Source organism: Meles meles, chromosome 4, assembly GCF_922984935.1.
Source record: "Meles meles chromosome 4, mMelMel3.1 paternal haplotype, whole genome shotgun sequence".
NCBI lineage: Eukaryota > Metazoa > Chordata > Mammalia > Carnivora > Mustelidae > Meles > Meles meles.
Genome location: NC_060069.1, coordinates 13,800,489 through 13,825,601, shown reverse-complemented (window position 1 = coordinate 13,825,601; position 25,113 = coordinate 13,800,489). Strand labels below are relative to the sequence as shown.

The window sequence follows — 25,113 nt, the reverse complement described above, 5'->3', positions numbered from 1 at the left end:
CCAATGATTCTGATTATTCAAAATTCACTAAATTTTAATGGGAGTTTTTCCTAAGACTGTATGAACACAAACCTCCAGAAAAAAGAAAAGAAAGAAACCTCCAGGAAATTCTGCTAGATGCATTTAACCTCTTAAAGACAAAATAGCAAAAGTGGACTCATGAGAAATTTATGGGTAGTCATTGTCTGTCCCATTTCCACAATATGGAAACCCACAGATTTTTGGCAAAGATAATACGTTCCTTATATAACCTGGAAAGAGAAATGTAAAAATCATAATCATTTTTAAATATCATGATTTTTTTTTCTTTTCAGCAAATACAAATATCAGAAACCATACCTTGAGAATAAACATATTTGGGGAATACATACACACACAAGTATCCCATTTAAATTTGTTTCTTTTTTAAGTAGGCTCCACACCCAACATGGGACTTGAACTGACGACCCTAAGTGTTTCTTTCTAAAACCCATCTTTAAATAAAGTGGATGTAATGTGCCACTTTTAGCATGAAAATTGATTGGTATGTCTCTGTTCACACTCATTTCCCATGTTTTCTTGAATAAGACCATTGTTAACTTAGCAGGAAAACTTACTCATGGTGCCTGCTGAGATTCTCTTCATTGTACACAAAGTAGATGTTATTAAACTGGGGAGAAAGATTAATGTATTTCCTACTAATTCCATAGAAGAGAACATGTATCTTTATTAATGTTAATGGTGGGGGCCTCTCATTATGTTATAGAATAATCTGCTTTAGCAAAGGTTTTTCTTCTGAAGAACTTCATAACATTTAAAGGTTAATATGTTAGGTAAAGAACAGTATCTTAAGATAAGCGTTTTTATTACAGGACATGATGGGATGGTTTTTATTAAATTATATGATGATTTGAATGGGGAAGAAGAAAAAGTGCATCGCTTCTTGCCCTCAACTTTAATGCCTTTAATCAAATAATGACCTTCTGGAAAATAGTTAATTTTAAGCATTTGGAAAGATCAATACCACTCTGCCACCAAAAAATGTCTTAGACAATGAAATTTGATGTATTTAAAGTATCATTTCACCCTCTTAACCTAGTAAATAATTTAAAAATGCTTTCAATATTGCTTTGCCGCTGTTCTGTTTCTCACTATTTGAAGTGTGATGATTGTTCTTGAAAAAGAGGGTCGAAGTTAGTGCATGAAGCCGCCAGGCCTCAGACCTGGAAGCCGGGGTTGTTACCTCCGTGAGGCCTTGTGTGTCTCTGCATTCGGGGCCCCCAGAAAAGTACTGTGTGTTAAGACTGTATTTGAGGCAGCGAGTGTTAAAAACATAAAAAGTGTGAAAATGGAACACTTCTGCGATGTTAAAGGGGTAGCTTAAAATGTCATTAGTCACTTTGCGTCTTTCTGATAGCTTTAAACCTTCATGCTAAAGGTGAAAGATTCCGCAACTCTGACAATTAGAACCCATTTTCCCCCCAGCTTATAGAACGTTGATATGAAATTACCCTTGAGTGCCGACAGCTTTGTAAATAGAAAAAAAATTGCCCTCTATTAGCATGTTTGTGGGCAGATTAAAAACTGTCTTCATTAGCATAAGTAACACTTACGGATTCTTTTAAAAGTAGAAAATTATTTGCTGAATGATAAATTGCTAGCTTTATAGTTAGTTGTTGAAAATGTACTCATTCAAAATGCCTGGTGTAGTTTAGTCTACAATACTGAATTTTTTGTGTTGGAAGTACTATTTAATGGATTATGTACTTAATCCTTGTTCCTACTACTTGCTAAAATGTAATTCATGCTTTCCACTAAAATGTTTGTATCAAATACGTCCCTATTTAGATTGATTTCTTTTAATATCATATATTATTATACTATATGCCCCAGAGACTGGAACAAAATACTCCTGCAAATAACACCTAAAAGATGAGGGTGAGGGGGAACAAATACAGACTGTAAAATGTTTTTAGAATTCAAATTATCCTTCCGTTTCTTAAAATGTATCTTTCCTTCTTCATTGCAGCAAGAATTGTCATTTTCTTTCTTTCATTTTTATAGCTCTTGGATTTAAAATGTATATGTACCTAATAGTAACAGATACATACCTGTATATTGTAGGAAATGAGTTTTTTGGTTTTTTTTCTCAGAGAACGCTGAAGCCTCTTTTCCCCTGGAAAACTAAGTTGTGTTACATGCTCCCACCTTTGTCACAGAACAGGCCCTTGGAAGGGTTCTCTTTTTGACATGCATGAGTCTGCAGAGGTACAATAGATTCATTCAAGAAAGGAGGTTACTTCTCTGACTCAATTAAAATCATTGCGCACCCCTTTTCCATTACAATGTTCAAACTGAATTGACTTGAATTAATTGTTCTAAAAAGAGTGGAGTTGAAATCAGGGATTGAGTTTGGTTGGAAATTAGCAGCTGAGAGATGAAGGTGCCAGGATTTTTATTTAAATGTGGTACAACAAGATTCTGTCAGTAAAGCACATCATTAGAATATTGAGTTTAGAACTGCTAATTTTTCCTTTAAAATGAGCATACAGTCATGTGTTTCATGGACCATAATAAATTGCCATTGTGTTGTCATTGAGTTTGTTTTGCTTTTTTTCAGTACTGGTTTGGCAGTCATTCTGCATTTTCTCTTTCCTCCCCCCCCCCCCCCCCCCGATCTTACATTTTTTTTTTTTTAATAGATCCCTCACCAAAACCAGTCAAACGAATGTTATTTATTTCATGCAGTCTTAGGTTTATGCATCTTCTGCACCATTTTCTTGCTTACGGTAGCAAGACATTTGCAGATGGTTCTTGGTTACTATAAAGTACATAACAGTATTTCCTTTGTGGCAGATGGATTTAAGACTTTTAGTTCTCAATAAATGTAGGTTTACAATACATAACTTTACAGGATTTGTGTTGTATATAACAGGTTTGAACATATTATCTCAGAATTCATCTGCATGGCATTTTCAGCTTATTCAGGGTTCATGCCAGTTTTTTTTAAGTAATAGGGGGAGCGCTGTGATTGATAGCAACAGCTCAAGGCGTGATTTTGAATAGAAACAAAGGGTTTAGAACAGAAGGTGTCAAATTAAACTTCGTCAGTTTGAAAAGTAGTAACATCCTGAAAGTTTTACTAATTTATTTACATGTGGCTACTGTTTATATTTTGCCCTCTTTATATGCAGTGTAATGTTGCTTGGCAAATTTACTACATTTAAAGTTTAGGTTGTTCCTTGTACCATTTTAGTTTTCTGAGAATGGATCCGTCTCATTATTTTAAGGCTGTTACTCTCCTGTCTTTTCTACTGTACGGAACAGTCGTGATCTAATTTCATTTGGAGAGTAGCTCACTACTCCTGCCTATGGTCTTACAATATTTCAAGTCCCAGAGACCGCTCTTAAAAATGTAATTATGTTCACATTTTGCAACAAAGTACTGCATTTCATTTCTTGTCTCTCCTCTACCAAGTAAATCTATACATTTGTCATTTAAAAACTAACACAGTACTTAGGGGAATCATCATTATTTGTCAGATATTACAATATTCTGACATGTTCATTGTCTTACCAAGTTTATTTGCTCTAACAATATCACTTATGGAAAAGTGACCTAGAAAAAGATATTGGGGAATTAGAAAGCTTTTGGCTTTTTTAGTCACTTTGGGCAAAACATAGATCAGATTACTGTCATCATTAATAGAGTCTCGATTGATAGGATTTGAGGTAGTCAGAATATTCCAAGGTATTTAAATAGTATTAAAATGAATTAATCTTATTTTTGCCAGTGTAAATTGGGAATGAGCCAGTGTCTCTACTGACAAAGAACTAGCGTGTCAAAATGTCTGTTTTCCATTATTTTTAAAGAGATACACACATCAAGAAAAGCACTCCCCGCTTTTAGTGTTTTTTGTTTTTTTTTTCTTTTTGGAATACCCTTGTAGAACTAACAGTTCCCAGCTGCACCGTTAAATATTTTTCTAAGAAGCATCTGATTTCAGTCTCTTAAAATCATCATGTCTCTTGAAAGGCTAGCAGAGACAAGCTTCAAACTTATAATTCATCAAATTATTTTTAGATAAGGAATTAGAAGTATTATTTAAGGGCAGAGGTTAATAGCAAACTACTGGAAATGTTATGTTAGTCATGGGCAATTAATAAAAATAAGGATCCATCTCATAAGTATAGATACACAGAAGTGACAATATGAGCAAAATATTTGTTGAATGAGTCAGGGCTCCTTTTCTGAAATATTTGTTAAACCAGCGTGAGTGTGATTGTTTAGGAATTAGCTATCATTATTAGCCATTTTAAAAGAACTAATGATTTTCTTTTCCAAAGAACATCTGTGATCCACATGTTTTTTCACATATATCCGAGTGCTAACTGATCTGTTACTTTAAGACGTTCTAAAGGATTGGAAAAATTATTGGAGTTTTTCAGCTCTCTCCAAGAAGCATTTCTTATGTGAATTGTTCTTAATTTAACTTTTAGCAATTTTTAGTTGCAAACATTTATTTCTTAAAAAAATCTTAGATACTCCATGTTTAGCACTTACTGCAAGAGTATACAATACCAGCTAAGTACAAAAAAACTCTCCCCGGAATAACTTTTCTGTTGTTTTCTATGAACCTTCTAACATCTTGGAAGGTAAATAGAATTGTAGCAATTTGCTCTGTTTAGGCATAGGGGCCTCTCAATTTGCCGTAGGCGAAGAATGGAGACAAAGGAGAGGAGCGTCATCTTCACCATAGTTAATATTCAAGCCTGCAGGAAGGTGTGTATCTAAAACCTGCACAACATCAGAACTTAGAGGTAAAGTGTAAAGAAATAGCTGAGATATAGGAAAATATAAAATGTTTTCATGGCTCAATCCAGATAGCAAATATTTGCCAATAAGAGCTAAATAAACATCTCCAGGGCACCATATGCAAGTGGGTCTCAAATACTTCAAATACTCAAATACAGTTTGAGAGTTAATATTATACTCATATAAATAGAGCTAAAATATGACACATCATCATATTTTTCTGGAAAAAAACATAGAGTTGCTGTGGTTAGAAAAGAAGCATATTCAGTGACATTCTAATCACAATTATTATTTTTTTAACTAATATTCTCTCAGGTAAATCTTCAGTTTACTGCTTGCTCTCTTAGCCTTGAATTACGCATTCAGTGGCATTGAATGGGTGCATGATTGCATGACCAACCCCTTGTACGTGTTTGTTTAATTCCAAGACCTGTGGAGTAGGGAAACAAATGTCTCAGAAAAATTAGTAGATCTCATGAGGTTTAGCAACAGTCACTCACCCTTGACTGGTTAATATGTGGGCCTTGGGAAGTTGATGTTATCAGCTCTCCAGCTTTTCTTTTAAATTCTCTCAAATCAGCCGTTTGAGGAAGAATGGGCCTTATTTCTTTTCTCTGTATATTGCAGTTGGAAGGGCAAGGAGAATTTTCTCCAGTGGCTCAGTTTGGGAAGAAGAGAAGAAAAGTCATACCATTCTCTGGTCTTACCCCCATAACAATCACAACACACACACACACACACACACACACACACACACACACACACACTCTCCCTCCCTCCTTGGCTAGTTCTAAAAATCAGATAATAAAGAAACTGTGTTCATTCCACTCTCATCCAAGTAATTTACTTGGAATTTCCAAGGAATCCCTTCATCTTAGGTCAAGTCTCTAAAGCAGAGCCTAAGACAGGGAATAAGGTGTCTATGATTTGGTGAAGGACCTGGAAGAAGTGAGGGAGGATAGGGAAGAGGAAGGGGTCCAGTAAGATTATGGTCTCAGGTAGTCTGTATTGATGGGGGGAGGGAGCAAGAAGAAGGGGGAGGGCCATCTCCAGAAAGTAAATTGAAGGATTAAGTGAGTTGTCCCTTTGGAGGTAGAGGTCAGGGACATTGTACCCCTGCGTAAGCCAATCACTGGCCACCCCAGGGTGTGAGGGAGTCAACGAGGATGTGGAGTAACTGTCCAGTTATCTCCAGGTGAGGTGACTCCAAACATGGCTCCAGAGAAGAGTATGGCTGTGAGCTTTTAGCAGGCAGCACACAGCTGGAGGTGGTTGCCTTACTTGGTGAAGGGGGTCTGGGTGGGATAGTCCTCGTACTCTCTGCCCCATTGCCTAGCATCCATCATGCAGCTGAGATGAAGAACGTTTGGGATGAGGATTAGAGGTTTTGTCAGGTGATGTGCTCTTTTGGACCACTCAGTTCTGGATAATCTGAGGACCAAAAATAGGGCCTTAGGGGGGTCATCAGAGAGGTGCAGGTTTTGGCATTCATTGGACATTTCCTTCTCTCTCAGTTCAGGAAATCTGTTAAAATGCTTGTCTGGTGAATCATATGTTGCACACTGCAGTGGGCAGAAAAAACAGGCTCTGAGATGTCTTTCTGGAAAGTTGTTTCTTGGAGAGGTCTTCTAACACCCGTTCTGATGATTATGTTGTACAATGGACAACATTCTTGCTCACTCTATAGCTCGTGTCCTTTCTCTGTCACACACACATAAACACACACACACAATTTACACAGTTTCCTTCCGAATATAAAAATCATAAACTTTAGGAATCCTTTTAGGAAACAAATTATTTTAAAAATCTATCTTCTCTCTTAAATACCTTCAGGATCTCAGATGGCCACTCATCAGACAAGAAGGCTGGGCAAGATGAGAAGCACGTTCAACTTTGCTTTTCTCCTATTTCACGTATTGCAGAGTCCGTGGTAAATGTGTCTTGCCCTTGGAATCTTAAAAAACATGACTCCTTTCAATGCAAATCTGAACATTTATTGGAAACAGAGCTGCCTCCTTGATAGCCTCAGCTATTTTCTCTTAACAGGTTAAAAACTTTTTTAAAAAAGCAGATTGCAGTGTTTTTGAGCTTATGAAAAAAGTTAACTTCACAGGGTCTTTTCCTTTTAGCCCTTACTGGAAAGTATCAGCCCCCCACAGGCACGAACTGACCTATTATGCCCTTGTCTCTAAGGGGTGGTTGTGTGAGCTGTTACGCTGGAAAGAAGATCCTTCTCCAGAAAACAGGACACTGTGGGAGAACCTCTCCATGATCCGAAGGTTCCTCAGTCTTCCTCAGCCAGAACGTGATGCCATTTATGAACAGGAGAGCAATGCGGTGCATCACCATGGCGACAGGCCGCCCCACATTATCCATGTTCCAGCGGAGCAGATTCAGGTTCGTTTACCTTGGCCGATTCAATATAGCACTAAGTAAATAGAGCTTTAAACTTAGCTGGGAAATTGGCGTTTCTCTTCTTCCCGCCAGTCTAAACATAGGCTTTAGCAAGAGATAACGATACACTGCCATCTTGCTCAGGGGAATAAAAGGAAAATTAGCACACTTTTTTCAGCATGTGTATTGTGTTCCTCTTCCCTCGTCTCCCCACCCACTAAGTGGCAGGATCCCCCTTTTTTGCCCTACTGGTTTGGCAACTGCGTCTTTTTTAGAATTGGGTTGTTTTTTGTGTGAGAGCTCAAATTTTGTTTTAATCCATTTAAAAAATACCACCTATGTTTCAATGACTATCAATACTGCCCTTTTGGAAGGGAATTAACTGCTGTTTCTGTAGAGGAGGTTTGTACAATCTCAACTTTCTACTTTGGATACTGTCCAAAGAGAGGAGAGGAGGGAAACCTAATTGGAATCTTGTTTCTGACTCCTCGGCCCTTCCTTCACCTTGCAGCTGTCTCCCTACAACCTCACAGAACACAGGTTAGGGGTGAGTCATGTCTGTTTGTCTTTCCTTTAGAGCCCCTCTCCCACCACCCTTGGGAAAGGAGAGTCTAGAGGCGTTTTCTTACCGGGCCTGCTGACCCCTGCACCATGGCTCGGTGCTGCTCCCCAGGTGAGCGGGCACAAGTTACCTATGCCAGCAAGAGAGGGGGTGGTGTAAAGACCTGCTCCCTTGGTCAGGATTTTCAGACTTGGCAGAGGACATACTAACCATGGTGGTGGCCAAAGACCACTGTGCCAACAGATTCAGCCTTGTGCTTAGCTGGTCATGTCTGGTAAGTCATGTGTAAGTCATGTGACTTACCTCCATTCATCCACTGAGGGAACTCCCTTATGAATCTAGATTAGAAAGCTCTGGGATCAGGTAGTTTGTGGTGCCCTATGGCCTTGATTTCTAAGGAAGCGTGTTGAATGAACTGGAACTGTAGAACCTTTTCCTGTTAAATCTAAGGGGATATTTTTAGCTTTTCCCTTTAAGAGAAAATGCCACTGCCTTCGAGAGTCCTAAAATTCTACTGTCTTTTTTGAATCACCTGCATTATTTTTTGGTATAGCTAAAAACAATAATAGGGTTATCCATCCACTAGGGGAAAAAAATCCTTGAGTATGTATTAAAGATAAATTGGAAAAGAGAATCCCTTAGGACATCAAGCACTAAAATAATCATGAAAGCCTGAAAAACTTACTGTTTAGCAAAAACAAAAAAAAGAGAAAGGTATATGTATAGTAATAAAAATAGTACTTGTTTGAAGATGTAAATTGTTTTTAATAAAATTGTTTCTTAGGGGGATAAGAAGAAATGCTTAGGCACAGTAAACACGCGCTCATATTTTGCTGCTTACAGGTTGATTTGCTTTGATGATAAGAATATTGTGGTTATAGAGTATCCAGTCGGTGCGTGTGTCACGCATTTGTTATGTATAATTGTGTATGGAAATTACAGCACATATACAGACACTAATTATGAACAAGTGTCTGTGTACACTAAATTTAAATCCTAATCACATGGGTTTACTATAGACAAAACAATTTGCTAGCCGTCGTACAGTGGATCAAACTTTTATTTTTCAGTAAGAAAAAACTTGCAGTGTCAGCCTAGTGCAATTTGGTAAGAAATTGTGTGTGTATTAAATCCGAACTGACTGGTAGGAAATTCACAAACGTGAGAATCTCAGAAATCCTTTGGAGTCTGAAGGGATAATGCGGAAGAAGAGCAGGCATTTATCCATTTTACTTGGAATTTAAATAAGACTTTCTATTCTTGCTCCATGCTTTAGCCGTGGATGAAATGGGGGCAAAACACAGGTTTCTTCCCCCCACGGCTCTGGAGCACTCCCTTCTAAAATGCCTTTGAAATCCTTACTCCTCAGTCTTCATATTAAATCTTTGTTAATTATTTACATCATAATTTGCTTTGCTGTCTTCGCCTTCTGATGCGTATCCTTCTGGTGAAGTTCACGGCTCACATTTTCGGCGCGCTGAGCTTTCACTTCCGTGAGCCAGACTGACAATGGAGGGCGGGGAGGCGCCCCTGACCCCTGGTGAGGAAGCCCAGTAGCCCCCCAAAACCCCAGTCAGGCCTCCCTTCCTGGTTCTTATCATTTTGCCTGCTTTCCCTGATGCTGTGGGCCATCTGGCTGGCGTCCCTTTTTGGTCCTGAATCTTTGTCCCCCTCGGAGGAGCTCCAGGTGGGAGAAACTACAGGTGGGATCCCCAGCCCCCAGTTTTCTCCTTCCAGCCGGCTTTGCCCGCCGCCACCTCAAGGGAAGACAGAGCTCTGACTGTCCGCTCGTTTCTTTGCAGCAGCAGCCGCCCGCGCAGGCGCAGCAGCAGCCGGCGCCGCCACCGCCGCAGGCGCAGGCGCAGCAGCCCGCCGGGCCCCGGCTCCCTCCGCGGCAGCCCACCGTGGCCTCGCCCGCAGAGGCCGAGGACGAGAACCGGCAGAAGACCCGGCCGCGAACGAAAATTTCCGTGGAAGCCCTGGGCATCCTCCAGAGTTTCATCCAAGACGTAGGCCTGTACCCGGACGAAGAGGCCATCCAGACTCTGTCCGCGCAGCTTGACCTGCCCAAGTACACCATCATCAAGTTCTTTCAGAACCAGCGGTATTATCTGAAGCACCACGGCAAACTGAAGGACAACTCCGGCTTGGAGGTGGATGTGGCCGAATACAAGGAAGAGGAGTTGCTCAAGGATTTGGAAGAGAGTGTCCAAGACAAAAATGCTAACACCCTTTTCTCGGTGAAGCTAGAAGAAGAGCTGTCAGTGGAAGGAAACACGGACATTAACACTGACTTGAAAGACTGAGATCAAAGTAGTATTTTCCTTCATCAGTGCCGCTGGTATTTACTAACGAAATGAGAAGTCCACCGTGTATTCTCTCAGAAAACCGTCGTTGTTCATTGTTTGGCCAATGAATCTTCAGAAACTTGCACAAACAGGAAAGTTGAGAAAGGATAATGCAGACTGCACTAAATGTTTTACTCTGTTTTACAAACTGCTTGGCAGCCCCAGGTGAAGCATCGAGGATTGTTTGGTGTTAAAAATTAAAATTTGTGTTCACGGGACACATCAAGGTGTGTACCCCGTAAGCATGATACAGGTGATTTTTTTTTTTTTTTGAAAAATTATTATTCTGGAGCCTCAAACAAGCATTATAACTTTTGTGATTATTATTTCCTTCCTTTAATTATTTCTGTAACACTCCACACTGATCTTTGGAAACTCGCCCCTTATTTTAAAAAAAGAAAAAAAAAAGAGTTTGTTACTCTATTGTATGTTACAAAAGAACTATAGACTGTGGAATGCAGTTTAAAGATGACATATGCCAACAAATGCCTTGTATTATATGGCACTGCCGTAATTCAAATTTGTTTTTATTTTCGAAATAAAAGTTCACTGTAATTTTTTTCATTCTCATTGTTCCATGATTTTTTAAAAAATGAAAAGAAAATGTGAAACACAATTTAGTCCTCATTATTTATTTGTAGATCCTGCAGCATCATGTTGTAATTAATTTTTTGGAAGTTTCCGTTAAATGTAATATTGCTTCTCTTGTTACCATACTGATTCTTTTCTATTTATAAATGTATTTTGATGGGCAGTAAAACAAAGTGTCTTAAAAGTTTTAAATAGAGAAAATGTGCTTTACACAGTTGCCTATAAAAAGTGCTCTATGTTATCCAAGCAATTCATACTATAAGCTTCACTCTTATTGTTGTATGCAATTTTTACTATCATGCAAATAAGCTTAGGTAAATAAAACTAATAGATCACCTTAGAAAATTATGCAATTAATGTGAAAATAATTGATGTTTGCAATGTGTCTTCCTTTGGTTTACAATCAATTTTAAAGCTACATCTGTATAAAATTTCTGTATAAAGGTGTATTTCTTTTTTATGAGTTTATGACTATGAAAACACCAGCTATTTTGTTACAGCTGGCTGTTTTTATAAGTGTATCACAATTTTCTTTATGCAGAAATGTTCTGATTAGGAGTGGTTATTGACTGTAACTACACAATTAAAATTGTTTGTATGGTATGACATGGTAGGGTTGTCTGCTTATGTGAAGTAACTTTAAAGAGTCAAAGATGGCCCTCTCAGTTAGGTGCATGTTAATATTTTCTTGGTGATATTTTACTGATTTTAAAAAGAATGAAAAGTCACTCGAAACACTGTAAATTTAAATCACAAACACGTGCTCATTTTTTAAGTTTAACAACGAAGACCATAACCTGTTTGGGGTTAACATTTTTGCCTAATAAACAGAGGTAGAAGGATGGTCAGAAGACCCGCCAAGAAAAACATAAATACACTCTCTAGGAGTTAATGTGCTTACAATGAATCCATCTGCATTTATTTCACAATATTTAATTATGGTAACACTTTTTTTAAGCTAATGTATAAATATTTTAAAGGCCTTTATCAGTAACATAAGTAGGGAAGAAATGGACCTTCTGTATAAAAGCCTCTTAGTAAGCAATGTATTTTTTTAAGTTGAAAATGGAATATAAGTTAAGAACTCTGAGCTCATTTGGTTGTGTATGTCATAACTATAAGAAATGAAGAAAATAAGAATAACACACGTGGACTTTAAACACCATCTTCAAAATTCTTGCAACATAAAGCTCCATACACTCCGCGATATAAAATGAGGTATACTGGTGGTCATGGAAAAGATTGAGGCCAGGGTTTCGATTTTTGATTATCATTTTGTATTCATTTGATCTTTTGATGCATCTTTTTAAGACTTCCTAGATGTTAATAGGGGTGTGTGGGTTCCTTGATAGTTGGTTCTGAAATTGTCCAATCTCTTCATGCCTAACATTTTTCCAGGCACTGATGAGCTCATTGGTAGGCAACTGGGCTGCTTTAATGTTGAACTTTTACTTAAGAAACTAAAATGGCATCATTGAAGACTCCCAATTCAGCTGTAAAAGTACTATTTACTTTTGAAGCACAGCTGAACTGCTTTGAAGGCAGCTGGTTTGCTGTTACTTAAAATTGTATTGAAAAAGTTTTCAATTCTTTTTATTAAATGAGAAGACAACTTTTAAACATTCTTGCTCACTAAGAGTTCAGAAAACCATTTGAGGAAAAGAAATTTGAACTAATAAAATAGAAACTAGATTTCATGTAGTTAAAAAAAGAATAAATAGAAAGTAATATGCCATGAAGTTTTTTAAGAAAGCCTTTCTTCCCCTTTTTTCCCCTCTGGGTTTAGAGGGAGAAGCTAGAGCAAAGAGTAGTCTTTGATTTGATTTGATTTTTTTTTTAATCCAGCCCAACAGAATGTAAGGTGCCAGAAATTTTAATTTTCTTAGAAGGAAAAATTGGGTTGCAAATACGATTTTGCCATTCCCAATAAGCTAATTTCTTTTGAAATAAGATTTTGAATGAATTTGATGACTGTGTAAGAAATCAATACAATACTAATAATATTCTTCCTTAGACCTTTTAAGCAGCATAATCTTCCTAATACAATATTTTAAACCAAAAATAAATAAATAAATGCACATATTAAAAAACAGTGATGGTCACGATGGAGTGAGCAAAAATCCTTTTCAGGGAAGATGGCACAATTTGGAAATTTCTTTGGGTGATCTTCCACATTGCTCCCCCAATGTCATTTATCGTCCCTACCAGTCCTCTTGCTGCCAGTGGCTACAGTAAAACTCCTTGAACGAGCTTCATGGTGTCCAAGTATTTCAGAAACTTTTCAAAGCGGGGCATGATATAGCGCTTTGTGCTGTTAAGACCTTAGCAGAGTCAGGTAGTTTACGGGTAATATTCAACCTCGTGCATCTGAATCTGTCATGGATTCCTTCCCTCAGCACTTTGCCACTCATTTGTATTACACTCTGTGGCCATATAATACTTGCACGTTTTGCAAAAAATAATGTTGACAGTATCTCCTTGGCACGTAATATGCAGAGCTGACACATAACCTTTGAAAACCAAGGTAACTAATATGTGTGCCCTAGTTGGGTGGCACTTGGTTAAAAAGTCTGTACATATTATGTATAAACTGTGTATCGATTAACATTTAGTCCTAAGGAATTCTGAGCTTAAAAGAAGTGTCTTTTTTTTTCCAAGTAGTGATATCTATATCTAACTGTGCTTATCTAAAATATATAGCTTGAGTAGAAAACATTTTCAGATGGTTCAGCATTGAGTATAAATGACAATCCCATACATTCCATTATTAAATTCTGCCCTATTCCCTATTGTTATCATCAGCTGATATTAAGATCCTTGATTGTCACGATATTATCAATAAATGAGGTATTCTGAACTGCCTGGTGATATTTTCAAAAGAGCAATTAAAATGTGTATACCCTATTATATAGCCAATAAAAATAGGACTACCTGGCTGAAGGAAGCCAAAAATCTGCATGATAGTGTGGAAACCAAGGAAGGTCCAAATATAGGAATCACGTTTAAAATACCAGAAGATACTGATGCTATAGTTTATCTTACAAATAAATATTTTTTACTTTTAAAGGGGGTATATTATGGATTCAGTGTTTCTTAGGAGGCAATCCTTTTAATGTAAATACTAAATACTTGCATGTCTTCTGACAAAGGTTAAATTATAATCTATTAACATGCACATTTTTGATAAAATATAAAGTACCCCTATAAATGTGGTGGAAGGTGTATGTCCAGAATACTATTACCTGTTTAACAATACCAAATGTTAAATAAAAATAGTTTGGAATTAATGTTTAAAAAACGAGCAACATTTTTAAGCCTTTCTTATATTACCCTACTTATCTGAATCACGTATTTCCAAACTTATCAAAATAATTCCAAGAAGTTCCATTATGGCTTCTTGCCTTATACCAGGGTTGTGTACGAAGTCCCCTTCTGTCAACTATTTTCAGCTGTTAATATTCCTAATGTCAAAAGCACAGACTTGGGCCCCGTTCTCTATGATAGTGTTTGATGAGGAGATGCAGTAAAACAGTACCTTGTACTTGTTGCCTCGCCAAGGAAACAGAAAACTCGAACGTGACCTATTTCGCTCTAAATTAAAAATTGAGCATTATTTCTGTACTATTAGTTGAATTTATTGTTATTATTTGCTTTTTGTGGTATTTACTTTTCATTACAGTGACAGAATCTAATCATGTCTTTACATCCCCCCCAAAAGATATGATGTCCCATGTGCTGCTCTGATATTCCACTCACAAAAAAACAAACTACCTGTTAAAGGAGGATGTTGGGAACTTTCAAATATTTAATGTCCATTAATTTATTGAGTGTGCAGCAGAGTGATGCAAAGTGAGCCTTTGTTCAGAGCACGAACCTGTCCAACAGTATCTTAATGTGGGGACAGGTTTCACCTACTCCATTTTTGTTTCCCATTTTAACTTCCAAATTTTACCAAATCTCTCTCAACGGCTTCTTAACCTTCTGAGGCCCCCTGAATCGCAGCACACTCAGACATGCTTTAAAGGAAAATAGCAACATCATTCATAGAACGTTTCGTTATAGAAGGTACTGCCACAAACCTATCTCCGTTCCGCTCTGAGGCACTGAAGGCAGGCTCTGAACCTCCCCCTCCAAAGACCAGGGAGGGCAACTCAAACAGGCTAACTGATCTGTTCAGCTGTTCAGCGGTCTCATGGGTTTCAAACCCAAGCCCTCTACCCTTGCATTCCTATGACTACTTCTTAATAAAACCTTTTTCAACTGCAGAAGATGTAAAAACATTTATTACCATTCAAAATTTTCACAAATCTAATGTAGTGTGTATTCTGCTGACATGAAAAAGTCTGTCACAGAGTAATTGAAATCAAGTGTATGAAACGTTAACCCCCAGATTCTGCTGTCCTGGTATAAGAGCCATATACACAAACCCTTTTTTTCTAAAAAAAAAAAAAAAAAAAATACACTTTGGTATAGGAATTGTCATAGGAATGTTCAGATATACCAAAAAAAAGGTAGAATGATGTAATGAACCACTGATGATTCATCTCCAGTTCAAAAATTGTAACATTTTCCCATTAAGTACTTTGTGAAACTCATTAAAATTAAGATGAAACTTTTATGAAAATATTCAAACTGTTCAGTGGTTTTTGCCTATAATGATATTCTGACATTTTCTTACTTTTTGCAAAGTAATGAATTTTCTGATTTCTCGAGAAAATACTGAAACGAAGTTTCTCTCTGAACTCTCTGAGAATTTTCAAAAAGCCAATTTTAGAAGGAGAACCTGTGAGAATTCCACAAATATTTGTAACATAAAAAAAGAGACAACCCAGCCTCTCTTTATTTATAAACAATACGTGCTTTCATATCATTGTTGAAACTAAAGTACATAATTTTCAGTTATGCATAATAAAATATGTAATTAAGCAACATTCCATAGTGGATTAAAGAATTAAAAGCTTCAGGTGCAGAAAAGAATTTGTTGGCATTTTCTTTTTCAGGGTGGTATTTCGAGGTGTTACTTTTCATTTTCCTTTGACATCTTATACACAAATAAATAGAAACAGGTGAGAAGCAGAGAAATGAAGTATTGTCTCTACTACAGTAAACCTGAAAAATAGTGAGGTAGCATATTTGCTACCACACAAAGGCTAAACTAAAAAGGACAGAAATCTTCTTAGCCTGGGGAAGGGAAAAAAAAAAATCTCTAAATGGGGGCGTGTGTTTCAAGAAATAACATACTAAAAAGTTAACTGCACTCGATCATCCCTACATTTCAAACTACATTAAATTAATCACACTCCAATTGGTCAAGTCCAGTAGACTTATTTTTCAAGTGAAGAACTACATTTAATTAATAATCCTGTGCTATAAACACTGAAGTTCATAGAGGCATTTGGCATTTATCCTATTTTTGAAAAAGAGTAATGCATCAAATAAAAAGCAAACCACTTCGATGTCAGAATGTTACAATGATTCTGAAAATAAATTATTCTACTGAACATTTAAGAAAAAATAATAATACAGAAAAAAATATAATAATAATACACAGATGAGATGCCACATCTAACATCGGGAGAATTTCTAGTATCTATGGTTTTCATATAGTGCTTAAACTACAGTAATAATCAATGTGTGAGAGCAAGCAAATTCAATATCATGTATTTTTATTAGTTAAAGCCTGACACAGAAATGTGTGTTTGGTTAGTGCATGAATGAGTTCAGACAACTTATAAGAAATATGGAATGAGACCTATATCCCACGGACAATCCTTTGAATGGGGCTTTTTAAACAGACATATGTAAAGAGCCTTTCGCTAGCCTTTAGCATCTCACGGTCCTGCTGACATATGACACTTTTGTATTTGTGTGTGTTTTTATACCCCAATTTATTACAAAAACAATTAGCTAAAACTTCTATATTAATGCAATAATATAGGACAAAAAAGGAAAAACTGCAACAAAATTAATCCAAAATTTAGATAGAAAAGGACACAAATTAAAGGTATGCTTGACCCAGAAATGCATACCTTGAGTTGCTATACAATTTATTAGAGTACACTACCAAAACTTTTAACGGTTTTATTGAGGTACAATTGACATACAATAAACTGCACATATGTAAAGCACACAATTTGACAATTTGATAAGTTTTCACACACACAGGTGCTCACATATCTGTGCATGTGTGTATGTGTGTATATATCCACCCACACAGTTGGGAGCACAATGAACATATCAGTTATCCCTGTAGTTTTGTGCCCTGTTGTAATAATCCCTCCCTCCCAAGCTCCCATTCTCATTCATCACTGTCCCCATGATACCACCGATCTGCTTTCCGTCACTGTAACTAACTTTGCATATTCTAGAGTTTTGTATAAGCAGAATAATTCAGAATGCACTCACTTTTCTCTGCCTTCTTTCACTAAGCATAATTATTTCAAGATTCATCCATGTTCAGTTTGCTTATTATTGAGAAATATTACCTTTTATGGATATAATGCAATTTTTGTTTTGTCGATTATGCAGTTGATGAATATTTTGGTTGTATCCAGCTTGGGGCTGTTTCAAAGATGCTATGAGCATTTCTATGTGTGCCTTTCTACGGACATATACTTGTATTTCTCTTGTATAAATTCCTAGAAGTAAAGTAATTTCTCATACCATATGTATTTAACTTTTTAAGAATCTAACAAACTGTTTTCCAAAGTGGTTGAACTGTTGTTCTACAGTCCCATCAACAGGGTATGTGAATTCCCATGGTTTCACATCCTTGCCAATACTTGATAGGGTCAGACTTTTTCATTGTAAACATTCTAATATATGTGTAGTGCTACTCATGATTTTAATTTGCATTTTTGTAATAAACGGCATTTCCCTACTGAATATTTTTCATGTGATTTGCTATCCATATATCTTTTATGAAGTGTTTGTTCTTTTACCCATTTTTCTAAGTTTTTCTTTTTTTTTAATTTTATTTCTTTTTTTTTTTTTTTTTTAAGATTTATTTATTTGACAGATAGAGATTACAAGTAGGCAGAGAGGCAGGCAGAGAGAGAGAGAAGGAAGCAGGCTCCCAGCTAAGCAGAGAGCCCGATGCGGGGCTCGATCCCAGGACCCTGGGATCATGACCTGAGCTGAAGGCAGAGGCTTTAACCCACTGAGCCATCCAGGTGCCCCTAATTTTATTTCTTTATTTGAAAGAGAGAGAGTGAGAGAAACCATGAACAGGGAGAGGGAGAAGCAGGTTCCCCGCTGACCAAGGAGACTGGCAGGAGGCTGGATCCCAGGACCCTGAGCCCAAGGCAGACACTTAACCAACTGAGCCACCAAGGTGCCCCTACCCATTTTTTTTAAATTGGTTGCTTTCTTATTACTGAGCTTTGAAACTCCTTTATATATTTTGGTTACAAGTCCTTTGTGAGATATGTGATTTGCAAGTATTTCAGTAGGTAGCTTATATTTTCATCCCCTTAACAGTGTTCTCTGGTTTTTTGGTGAAGTCCAATTTAACAATTTTGGTTTTGCCTTTAAAACTCTTGCTTTTAGTGTTACATGTAAGTAACATCTGCCCAATCCTAGATCACAAAAATTTTCTTCTCTCTTTTCTTTTAGATTTATAGTTTAAGGATTTACATTTAAATCCATGATCTATTTTGAGTTAATTTTTACATGTGGTACAAGGTATCAAGGTATGGGTCAAAATATTTTCTTTTCTTTTTTTACTTCCTTCCTTCCTTCCTCCCTCCCTTCCTTCCTTTCTTCTCCTCTTTCTTTTCTTTCCTCCCTCCCTTCCTTTGCATATGCATTTCAAATTGTTCCAGTACCATTTGTTTAAAAGACTATTCTTTCTACACTTCATTGTATTTGCACTTTTGTCAAATATCAATTGACTGTATATGTGTGTGTCACTTCTGGAATTTCTGTTTTTTTCATTTTTTTGCTCTTTATCAACCTTTCCACTCAGACCATGCTGTCTTGATAACTATAGTTCTAGATGTCATAAAGTCAAATAATCTATAGGCTACAAACTTTACTATTCTTAAAAGTTGTTTTGGTGGTTCTGGATCTTTTTATCTACCTGCGAATTCTAGGTTCAGCTTGTCAATTTCCACCAAAAAAAAAAAATCTGCTCAATTTTGATTGAGATTGCTTCAACTCCATAGATCATTTTGGAGGAGAACTGGTCTTTTAACAATAATTAACCTTCAGATCCATGAACACGATATATCGTTTCATTTATCCTAGAATATAGAAACAGAATTGATTTTTTTTTTTTTTTTTTTTTTGGTACATTGGTCTTTTATCCCGCAACCTAGTCTACACTCAGTAGTTCTGGTAGCTCTTTTGTAGATTCCATCACATTTTCTTTTTTAAGAATTTTTATTTATTTATTTGAGGGTAGGGGACAGAGGGAGAAGCAGACTTCCCACTGAGCAGAGAACCCGAGACCATGACCTGAGCCCAAGGCAGACACTTAACCAACTGAGCCACCCAGGCGCCCCACCACCACTCTTTCTACAGAGTTAATCATGTCATATAAAAATAAAGACAGTTTTATATCTTCTTTGCAATCTAAGTACCTTCTTTTTTTCTTTTCTTTTCTAGAACACCCAGTGTAATGTTGAGTAAAAATGGAGAGAGAAAACATCTTTGCCTTGTTCCCGAGCTTAAATACTAAAACTATTCTAAGCCATTTATACTACAAAGTCATTTAATCTGTATAACAACCATATAAGGTTGATACATTATTAACATTATATTATTGATATTAAACTGATACACAGAGAATTTGTGTCACTGGTCCTAGTGAACATATCTCTCAAAAAATCTTTCACCACTTAAAATGTAGCTGTAGTTTTTGCCTTGGTACATACTGCTTTATCCTTAGTAAAGGTTCATAGGTTTAACACTCAGTTCTTGATTAGGTTGTTAGGCTATGTACAAAATTCTGCCTGATGAAAATGAAGTTGAAATATGGAAAAGGAGTAGGGGAAGATTGTGCAAAAAAAAATAGAACTAAGGGAAAAAGAGAAGAGAGCTGGAAGGGGGAAGGGGGTTCAGGAAGAGAAGGACGAAGCTGTTGGGGAAGATACAGGAAGACTTTGGTTGGCAAGTGAGATTACTCAAAGGGGAAGCATGCCTCCTGCACATTTCCATATTATGAGTGAAAAAGAAATTCTGGAAACCACATGAAAACTGACCTCTTTTAATCATTCTAGAAACAGTGCCTTATTTAAGTTTGGTGCTTCTAATAAGTGCCTTAATTTCGGAAAGAGAAAGTCTTCATTCTATATTTGTAGAGGGGATCAAAGAACCATTCCAAAGCCCTAGATCAGACTTCTGTAACCTATGGCTTAGGGGCAGATCTGTCTTGCCACTTGTTTTATAAATAAAGTTTTATTTGAAACCAAAACCATGCCCATTTATTTTTGTTCTCTGTGGTTGCTTTTATGCTACAATAGTAGAATTAGAGTGGCTGTGAAAGAGACCATATGGCCATCAAGCCTAAAATATTTACTCTCTGGCCCTTTATAGAAAACGTTTGTCAATCTTAGTTGTATATTAGTAAACTGTGCCAAGGTTTGCAAAGGAAAAATATCAAAGCAATTTTTCTGAACAACTTCTGTTGAAACAAAATAATCATTTCAGTATTTTTTAGAAGAGTTAGAGCACGTATTAACTAGAAAATGTGTTTGTTCTCAACTCCACGGTCTCACTTGATGTATATGAAGAACCTCATTCTTTCTACTCGTTACCTCTTTGGCCTATACAAGAGCATAAGACTAGACATCCCACACCCTGTTGCTCACCAGTAACTCTTCTATAAATTTAGAACATTATTGACTAGAAACTTCACCCTTTCTTGATAAACTCAAGAAGTGTTAATATTCTTGGCAAAATTGTTTTTGCACTAATTGCCACATCCATCTGCTCTGTGAGATAGATTAGACTGTGAGAGCATTTGCTCTCTCTTGCAATCAATGCTTCCTGGCCCAGCAGAGAGCTAGATCTGTCTTATTTCCATCTAGAGAAGGAGACACCACTGACAACTGTAAGCTTTTCCTTTGAGGATTTGAGATTAAATTGGCACTTGGCTGGATGGCCTTTTGGGGAATAATTCAGTCTAGAGAGAATTCTGTTGAAATAAACCAAAGCCAGGGGAACTTCGATGACTCCTTCTCACATAGGAAAATTCCACTATTTCACAAAGTGTATTTCTGTAGACCCAGTTGTTGGGTACCATGTCCTAAAGAAACATTCTACTGATTACTGGAGAACACAGGAGAAGCAAAGGGCCCTGTCCTCATCTTTCTCAACTCTTCAACTCATGAAACCTGCAGAGACTGAGTAATGTTGTCAGTGTGTCTAGGGGAGAGCAACTGCAGAGCTTAATTCTACCTGGATTGGACTCAATATTTTATTTATTTGTTTGTTTGTTTGTTTATTTATTTATTTAGTGTTAAAAAATACACCTATTACAACAGTTTCTCGATAAAAACATGTGGAAAAACATAACAAAGAAAAAACTTATAATAAATGTATATCCAAAAATAGCAACAAGCTTCTGCCATTACTGTCCTTCCTATGGACCTCATTGCAACACCATATTGGACAGTTATTCAAGAACATGGGTATGTATAGTGCAGTGTCCAACATGAAACAAGCAACTAGATTCTCTAGTTCAAGTATAAAAAGATACCTTACTCTGAAAACCCACAAAATGCCTCTGGAGAGAATTTCATTTAACAAAATTTTATATTTTCCTTACAATGGAAATGAGTTTAAAATCAACACTGCCAGAGAGGTTCACTCGAGCAGGAGCTCCCACATGCTTGTCTCTCTATTGGCACTTACATAATGTTGAGTTTTCAATTTAGAGGGAGTTGAGGTAAATAAAAAAGACTGTTTAGGGAAAAATTTTTATGATGTGATACTTGGACTTTTTGAAGGACTGTAACTTTTGAGATTTTTGGTTTCTTAATTTGTGGTGGTAATCATATCTTTTGCAAAAGAATCATGATAAATTATCTGAGGACCATTTGTCTTTTTATTATTTTGTGTTGTGTAATGAATAGAAAGCAACTTTATTGAGACTACCACTTAGAAAGCTACTTTATTGAGACTACTTTTTAAAATCTTTTATTTTGTTTTATATATACATGAAATCCAAAACCTGAGAAACTTTGAATGTAATCAATGGTTCCCAAACATTGGTCTCTGGAATTCTTTGTACTTGTAAAATTTATTGAGACTCCCACTTCTAGGAAAACTGAGTAGGCATACTTTTCCATATTCCTCCTGTTATGTACAGTAAAAAAAACCCTGATGTCATATGTAAAATAAATACTAGAAGACTCCAATAGGTGGCAAGAAGGAAGGAGACCAGATAGGGAACTGAGGACCCAAAGAACAACATAGTGGTACCTTCCATATTCCCCTTTGCCTCATATATCCCAGAGTTGGAACCGAAGAAGGCAAAAATCCAGAATTGCCATTAGGCATAAGCAAAAGAAGGTCCTGACACCCTGCTCTCTCTAGCCAAAGGAAAAGAAAAGGGGCAGCCAGTAAAACAGAAAATTTGAAAATAGAGGCCTTAATCCATCACAGAAAAAAATCTATACCCTATTCCTATCCAGACCAGCAAAGTTAAGTAGACAGCCTAGATTTCCACTTTCAAGAGACTGTAACCAGGTGGGGTGGTGTCAGAGGAGGTCTAGTGAATAGTCAAAAATTCATCACTGCTCAATGGTGAAAAAGCATTCTTCCAAGCCAAAATAGTGTCAGTGGAGGCTATGTGAGGAATAGTAACAAGGTATTCCTACTTCTCCCAGCCAGACAGATATTACTGGAGTTTTAGTGGGGAGTTGGAACTCCACTCCTCACCCAGCAATAATGAGGAGAACCCCTGTAGATGTTAATGAAAGCTAAGTGGGGATGCTGAACTTCTACCCATATCTGGCAATAGTAAAGAGGTGTTGCCTCTTCTCTTGACAGATCAATGTCAAAAAAAGTCAGCTAACACAGAGGACTTAAGTAAGATCCAGAGACACAGCAAAATATCTAAGCTTCAGTTAAAAAACAAAACACAACAAACAAACAAACAAACAAACAAAAAAACTAGTCATACAAAAACCCAGAAAAATCTCAAACAGGATGTAAAAAAAGACAACAGATACAAACACTAAGACTATAGAGATATCAGAATTATCCAACAAAGATTTTAAAGCAGTCATTAAAATGCTTTAATGAGGGGTGCCTGGGAGGCTCAGTGGGTTAAGCCTCTGCTTTCAGCTCAGGTCATGGTCTCAGGGTCCTAGGGTCGAGCCCGGCACTGGGCTCTCTGCTCAGCGGGGAGCCTGCTTCCCCTCCTCTCTCTCTGCCTACTTGTGATCTCTGTCTGTCAGATAAATAAATGAATCTTTAAAAAAATGCTTTAATGAGCAATTACAAAGAAAAAAAGTAGAGAGTTTCACCAAAGGTATAGAAGATATAAATGAGAGCAAGAGGGAAATGTTAGAACTGAAAGGTACAATAAATGAAATAAAAAACTGAAAGGAGGAGAAAGAAGGAAAGGCTGAAAAGTAATTGCAATAATGGCCAAAAACTTCCCAAAAGACATAAACCTACAGACTCAATAAGTTGAGCAAACCCCAAATAATATAAACCTAAAGAAATGCAAGAAACATTATGATCAGACCTCTGAAAACTAAAGACAGAGAAATTATCTTGAAACAGAAGGACAGAAATAATGCCTGACATACAAGGGGAACCATTTTGAAAAAACAGCAGATTTTTCATCAGAAACCATGTAGACCAAAAAGAAAGTGGAACAATATTTTTCAAGTATAGAAAGAAAGGTCAATGCAAGGGTTAATGAGGAGATGGGAAGGAAGTGGGTATAACTATAAAAGGGCATCATGATGGCTCCTTGTGTTGATGGAAATGTTCTATACCTTCATTGTATCAATGGCAATGTTCTTTTTGAGATATTGTGCTATAAATCTACCATTGGGAAAAACCAGGTACATAGTACATAGATCTCTCTTTATTATATCTTACAACTGCATATGAATCTATGATTATCTCAAAATAAAAACCTTAGTTAAAATTACATTATTAAATTAAAAATAGAACTACCATACAATTTAGCTGTTCCACTTTGGGGTATAAATCTAAAAGAATTGAAAGCAGGGTCTCAAAGAGATATCTGTACACCTCTCTTTGCAGCAACACTATTTGCAATAGCCAAGAAGTTGAAGCAACCCAAATTTCCACTGATGGATGAATGGATAAACAAAACGTTTTTTTGAGTTTGGTTCCTCACTGTGAGCTGGACTCAGATTTGATCCATGTGTGTTTATCATGGACTGAAAGGGAAGCAGTTACCCAATAAATGTAAAGTTTCTGCTTGCCTGCATTGACCAAAGTGGGTCCATGGTCAACCCCAAAATCAAGGAGTGGGAGAATATACTTGGCATTCTCCACATGCACAAACACACACACACATGCACACATACACAATGGAATATTATTCAGCCTTTAAAAAGGAAGGAAATCCTGTCACATGTTACAGTATGCTAAGTGAAATGAACCAGTCACACACACACAAAATACTGTACAATTACACTTTTAAATGTATATAAAGTAGTCCAATTCATAGAAACATAAAGTAGAATGGTGGTTATCAGGGATGGGGGAGAGGGAAAAGGAGACTTGTTTAATGGGTACAGAGTTCAAGAATTACAACAAGAAAAGAGTTCTGGAGATCTGTTTCACAAAAATGCAAATATACTACTTACTGGACACTTAAAAATGGTAAGGCTGGTAAATTTTATGCTATATGTTTTTCTCCATAATAAAAAAAAATAGGAAAAGAATTAAAATACATTATAGAATACCCAAAGATCTTTTGTTTATGTTTATTAATACTTAACTATATTTGGCATTAAAGCTAAGACATTTTAAAAATATTTATTTACAAATTCACTAAAATGTCAATTTTAAAGTCATTACTTATGAACATAAATGATACATTTTTCTTTAAAGTTACCATATGGAGTACCTGGATGGCTCAGTTGGTTATGTGTCCAGCTCTTGATCTCAGCTCAGGTATTGCTCTCAGGGTCGTGGGTTCAAGCCCCACACTGGAGTCCACACTGGGCGTGGATCCCACTTTTAAACAAACAAACAAAACAAACAAACAAACTGTATATTTGAAAAGAATTATTGAAAATATAGCATTGTTTTACATTTTGCAAATATCTTCGTATCTTCCTCCTCAGAAGACAACTGGATTATCTACTTCTGCTGTCAATCTTTTGTATCTCATACACTTTGGAAAATTGCATTCAACACTTGTGGAAAAATACAAGAAATTAGTCAGATAATATTGCACTATTATTATTATGAACATAGTGTCA

General features: G+C 36.6%; 1 protein-coding gene across 9 annotated transcripts in view; it reads left to right on the top strand.

The window, feature by feature from the left end:
• SATB1 (SATB homeobox 1) overlaps positions 1–10,661 on the top strand; it is a 99,110-nt gene extending 88,449 nt beyond the window's left edge. For 6 of the 9 annotated variants that reach the window (XM_046001720.1, XM_046001722.1, XM_046001723.1 and 3 more), the window contains 2 exons: positions 6,989–7,192; positions 9,554–10,661. In XM_046001720.1, coding sequence (XP_045857676.1) covers positions 6,989–7,192; positions 9,554–10,057 — 708 coding nt within the window. In that variant the 3' untranslated portion in view covers positions 10,058–10,661. Of the gene's footprint in view, positions 1–6,988; positions 7,193–7,766; positions 8,267–9,429; positions 9,439–9,553 lie in introns of those variants that run through there. The other 3 variants (XM_046001727.1, XM_046001724.1, XM_046001725.1) reach the window with 3 other exon arrangements.
• The last annotated feature ends 14,452 nt before the right edge of the window (positions 10,662–25,113 follow it).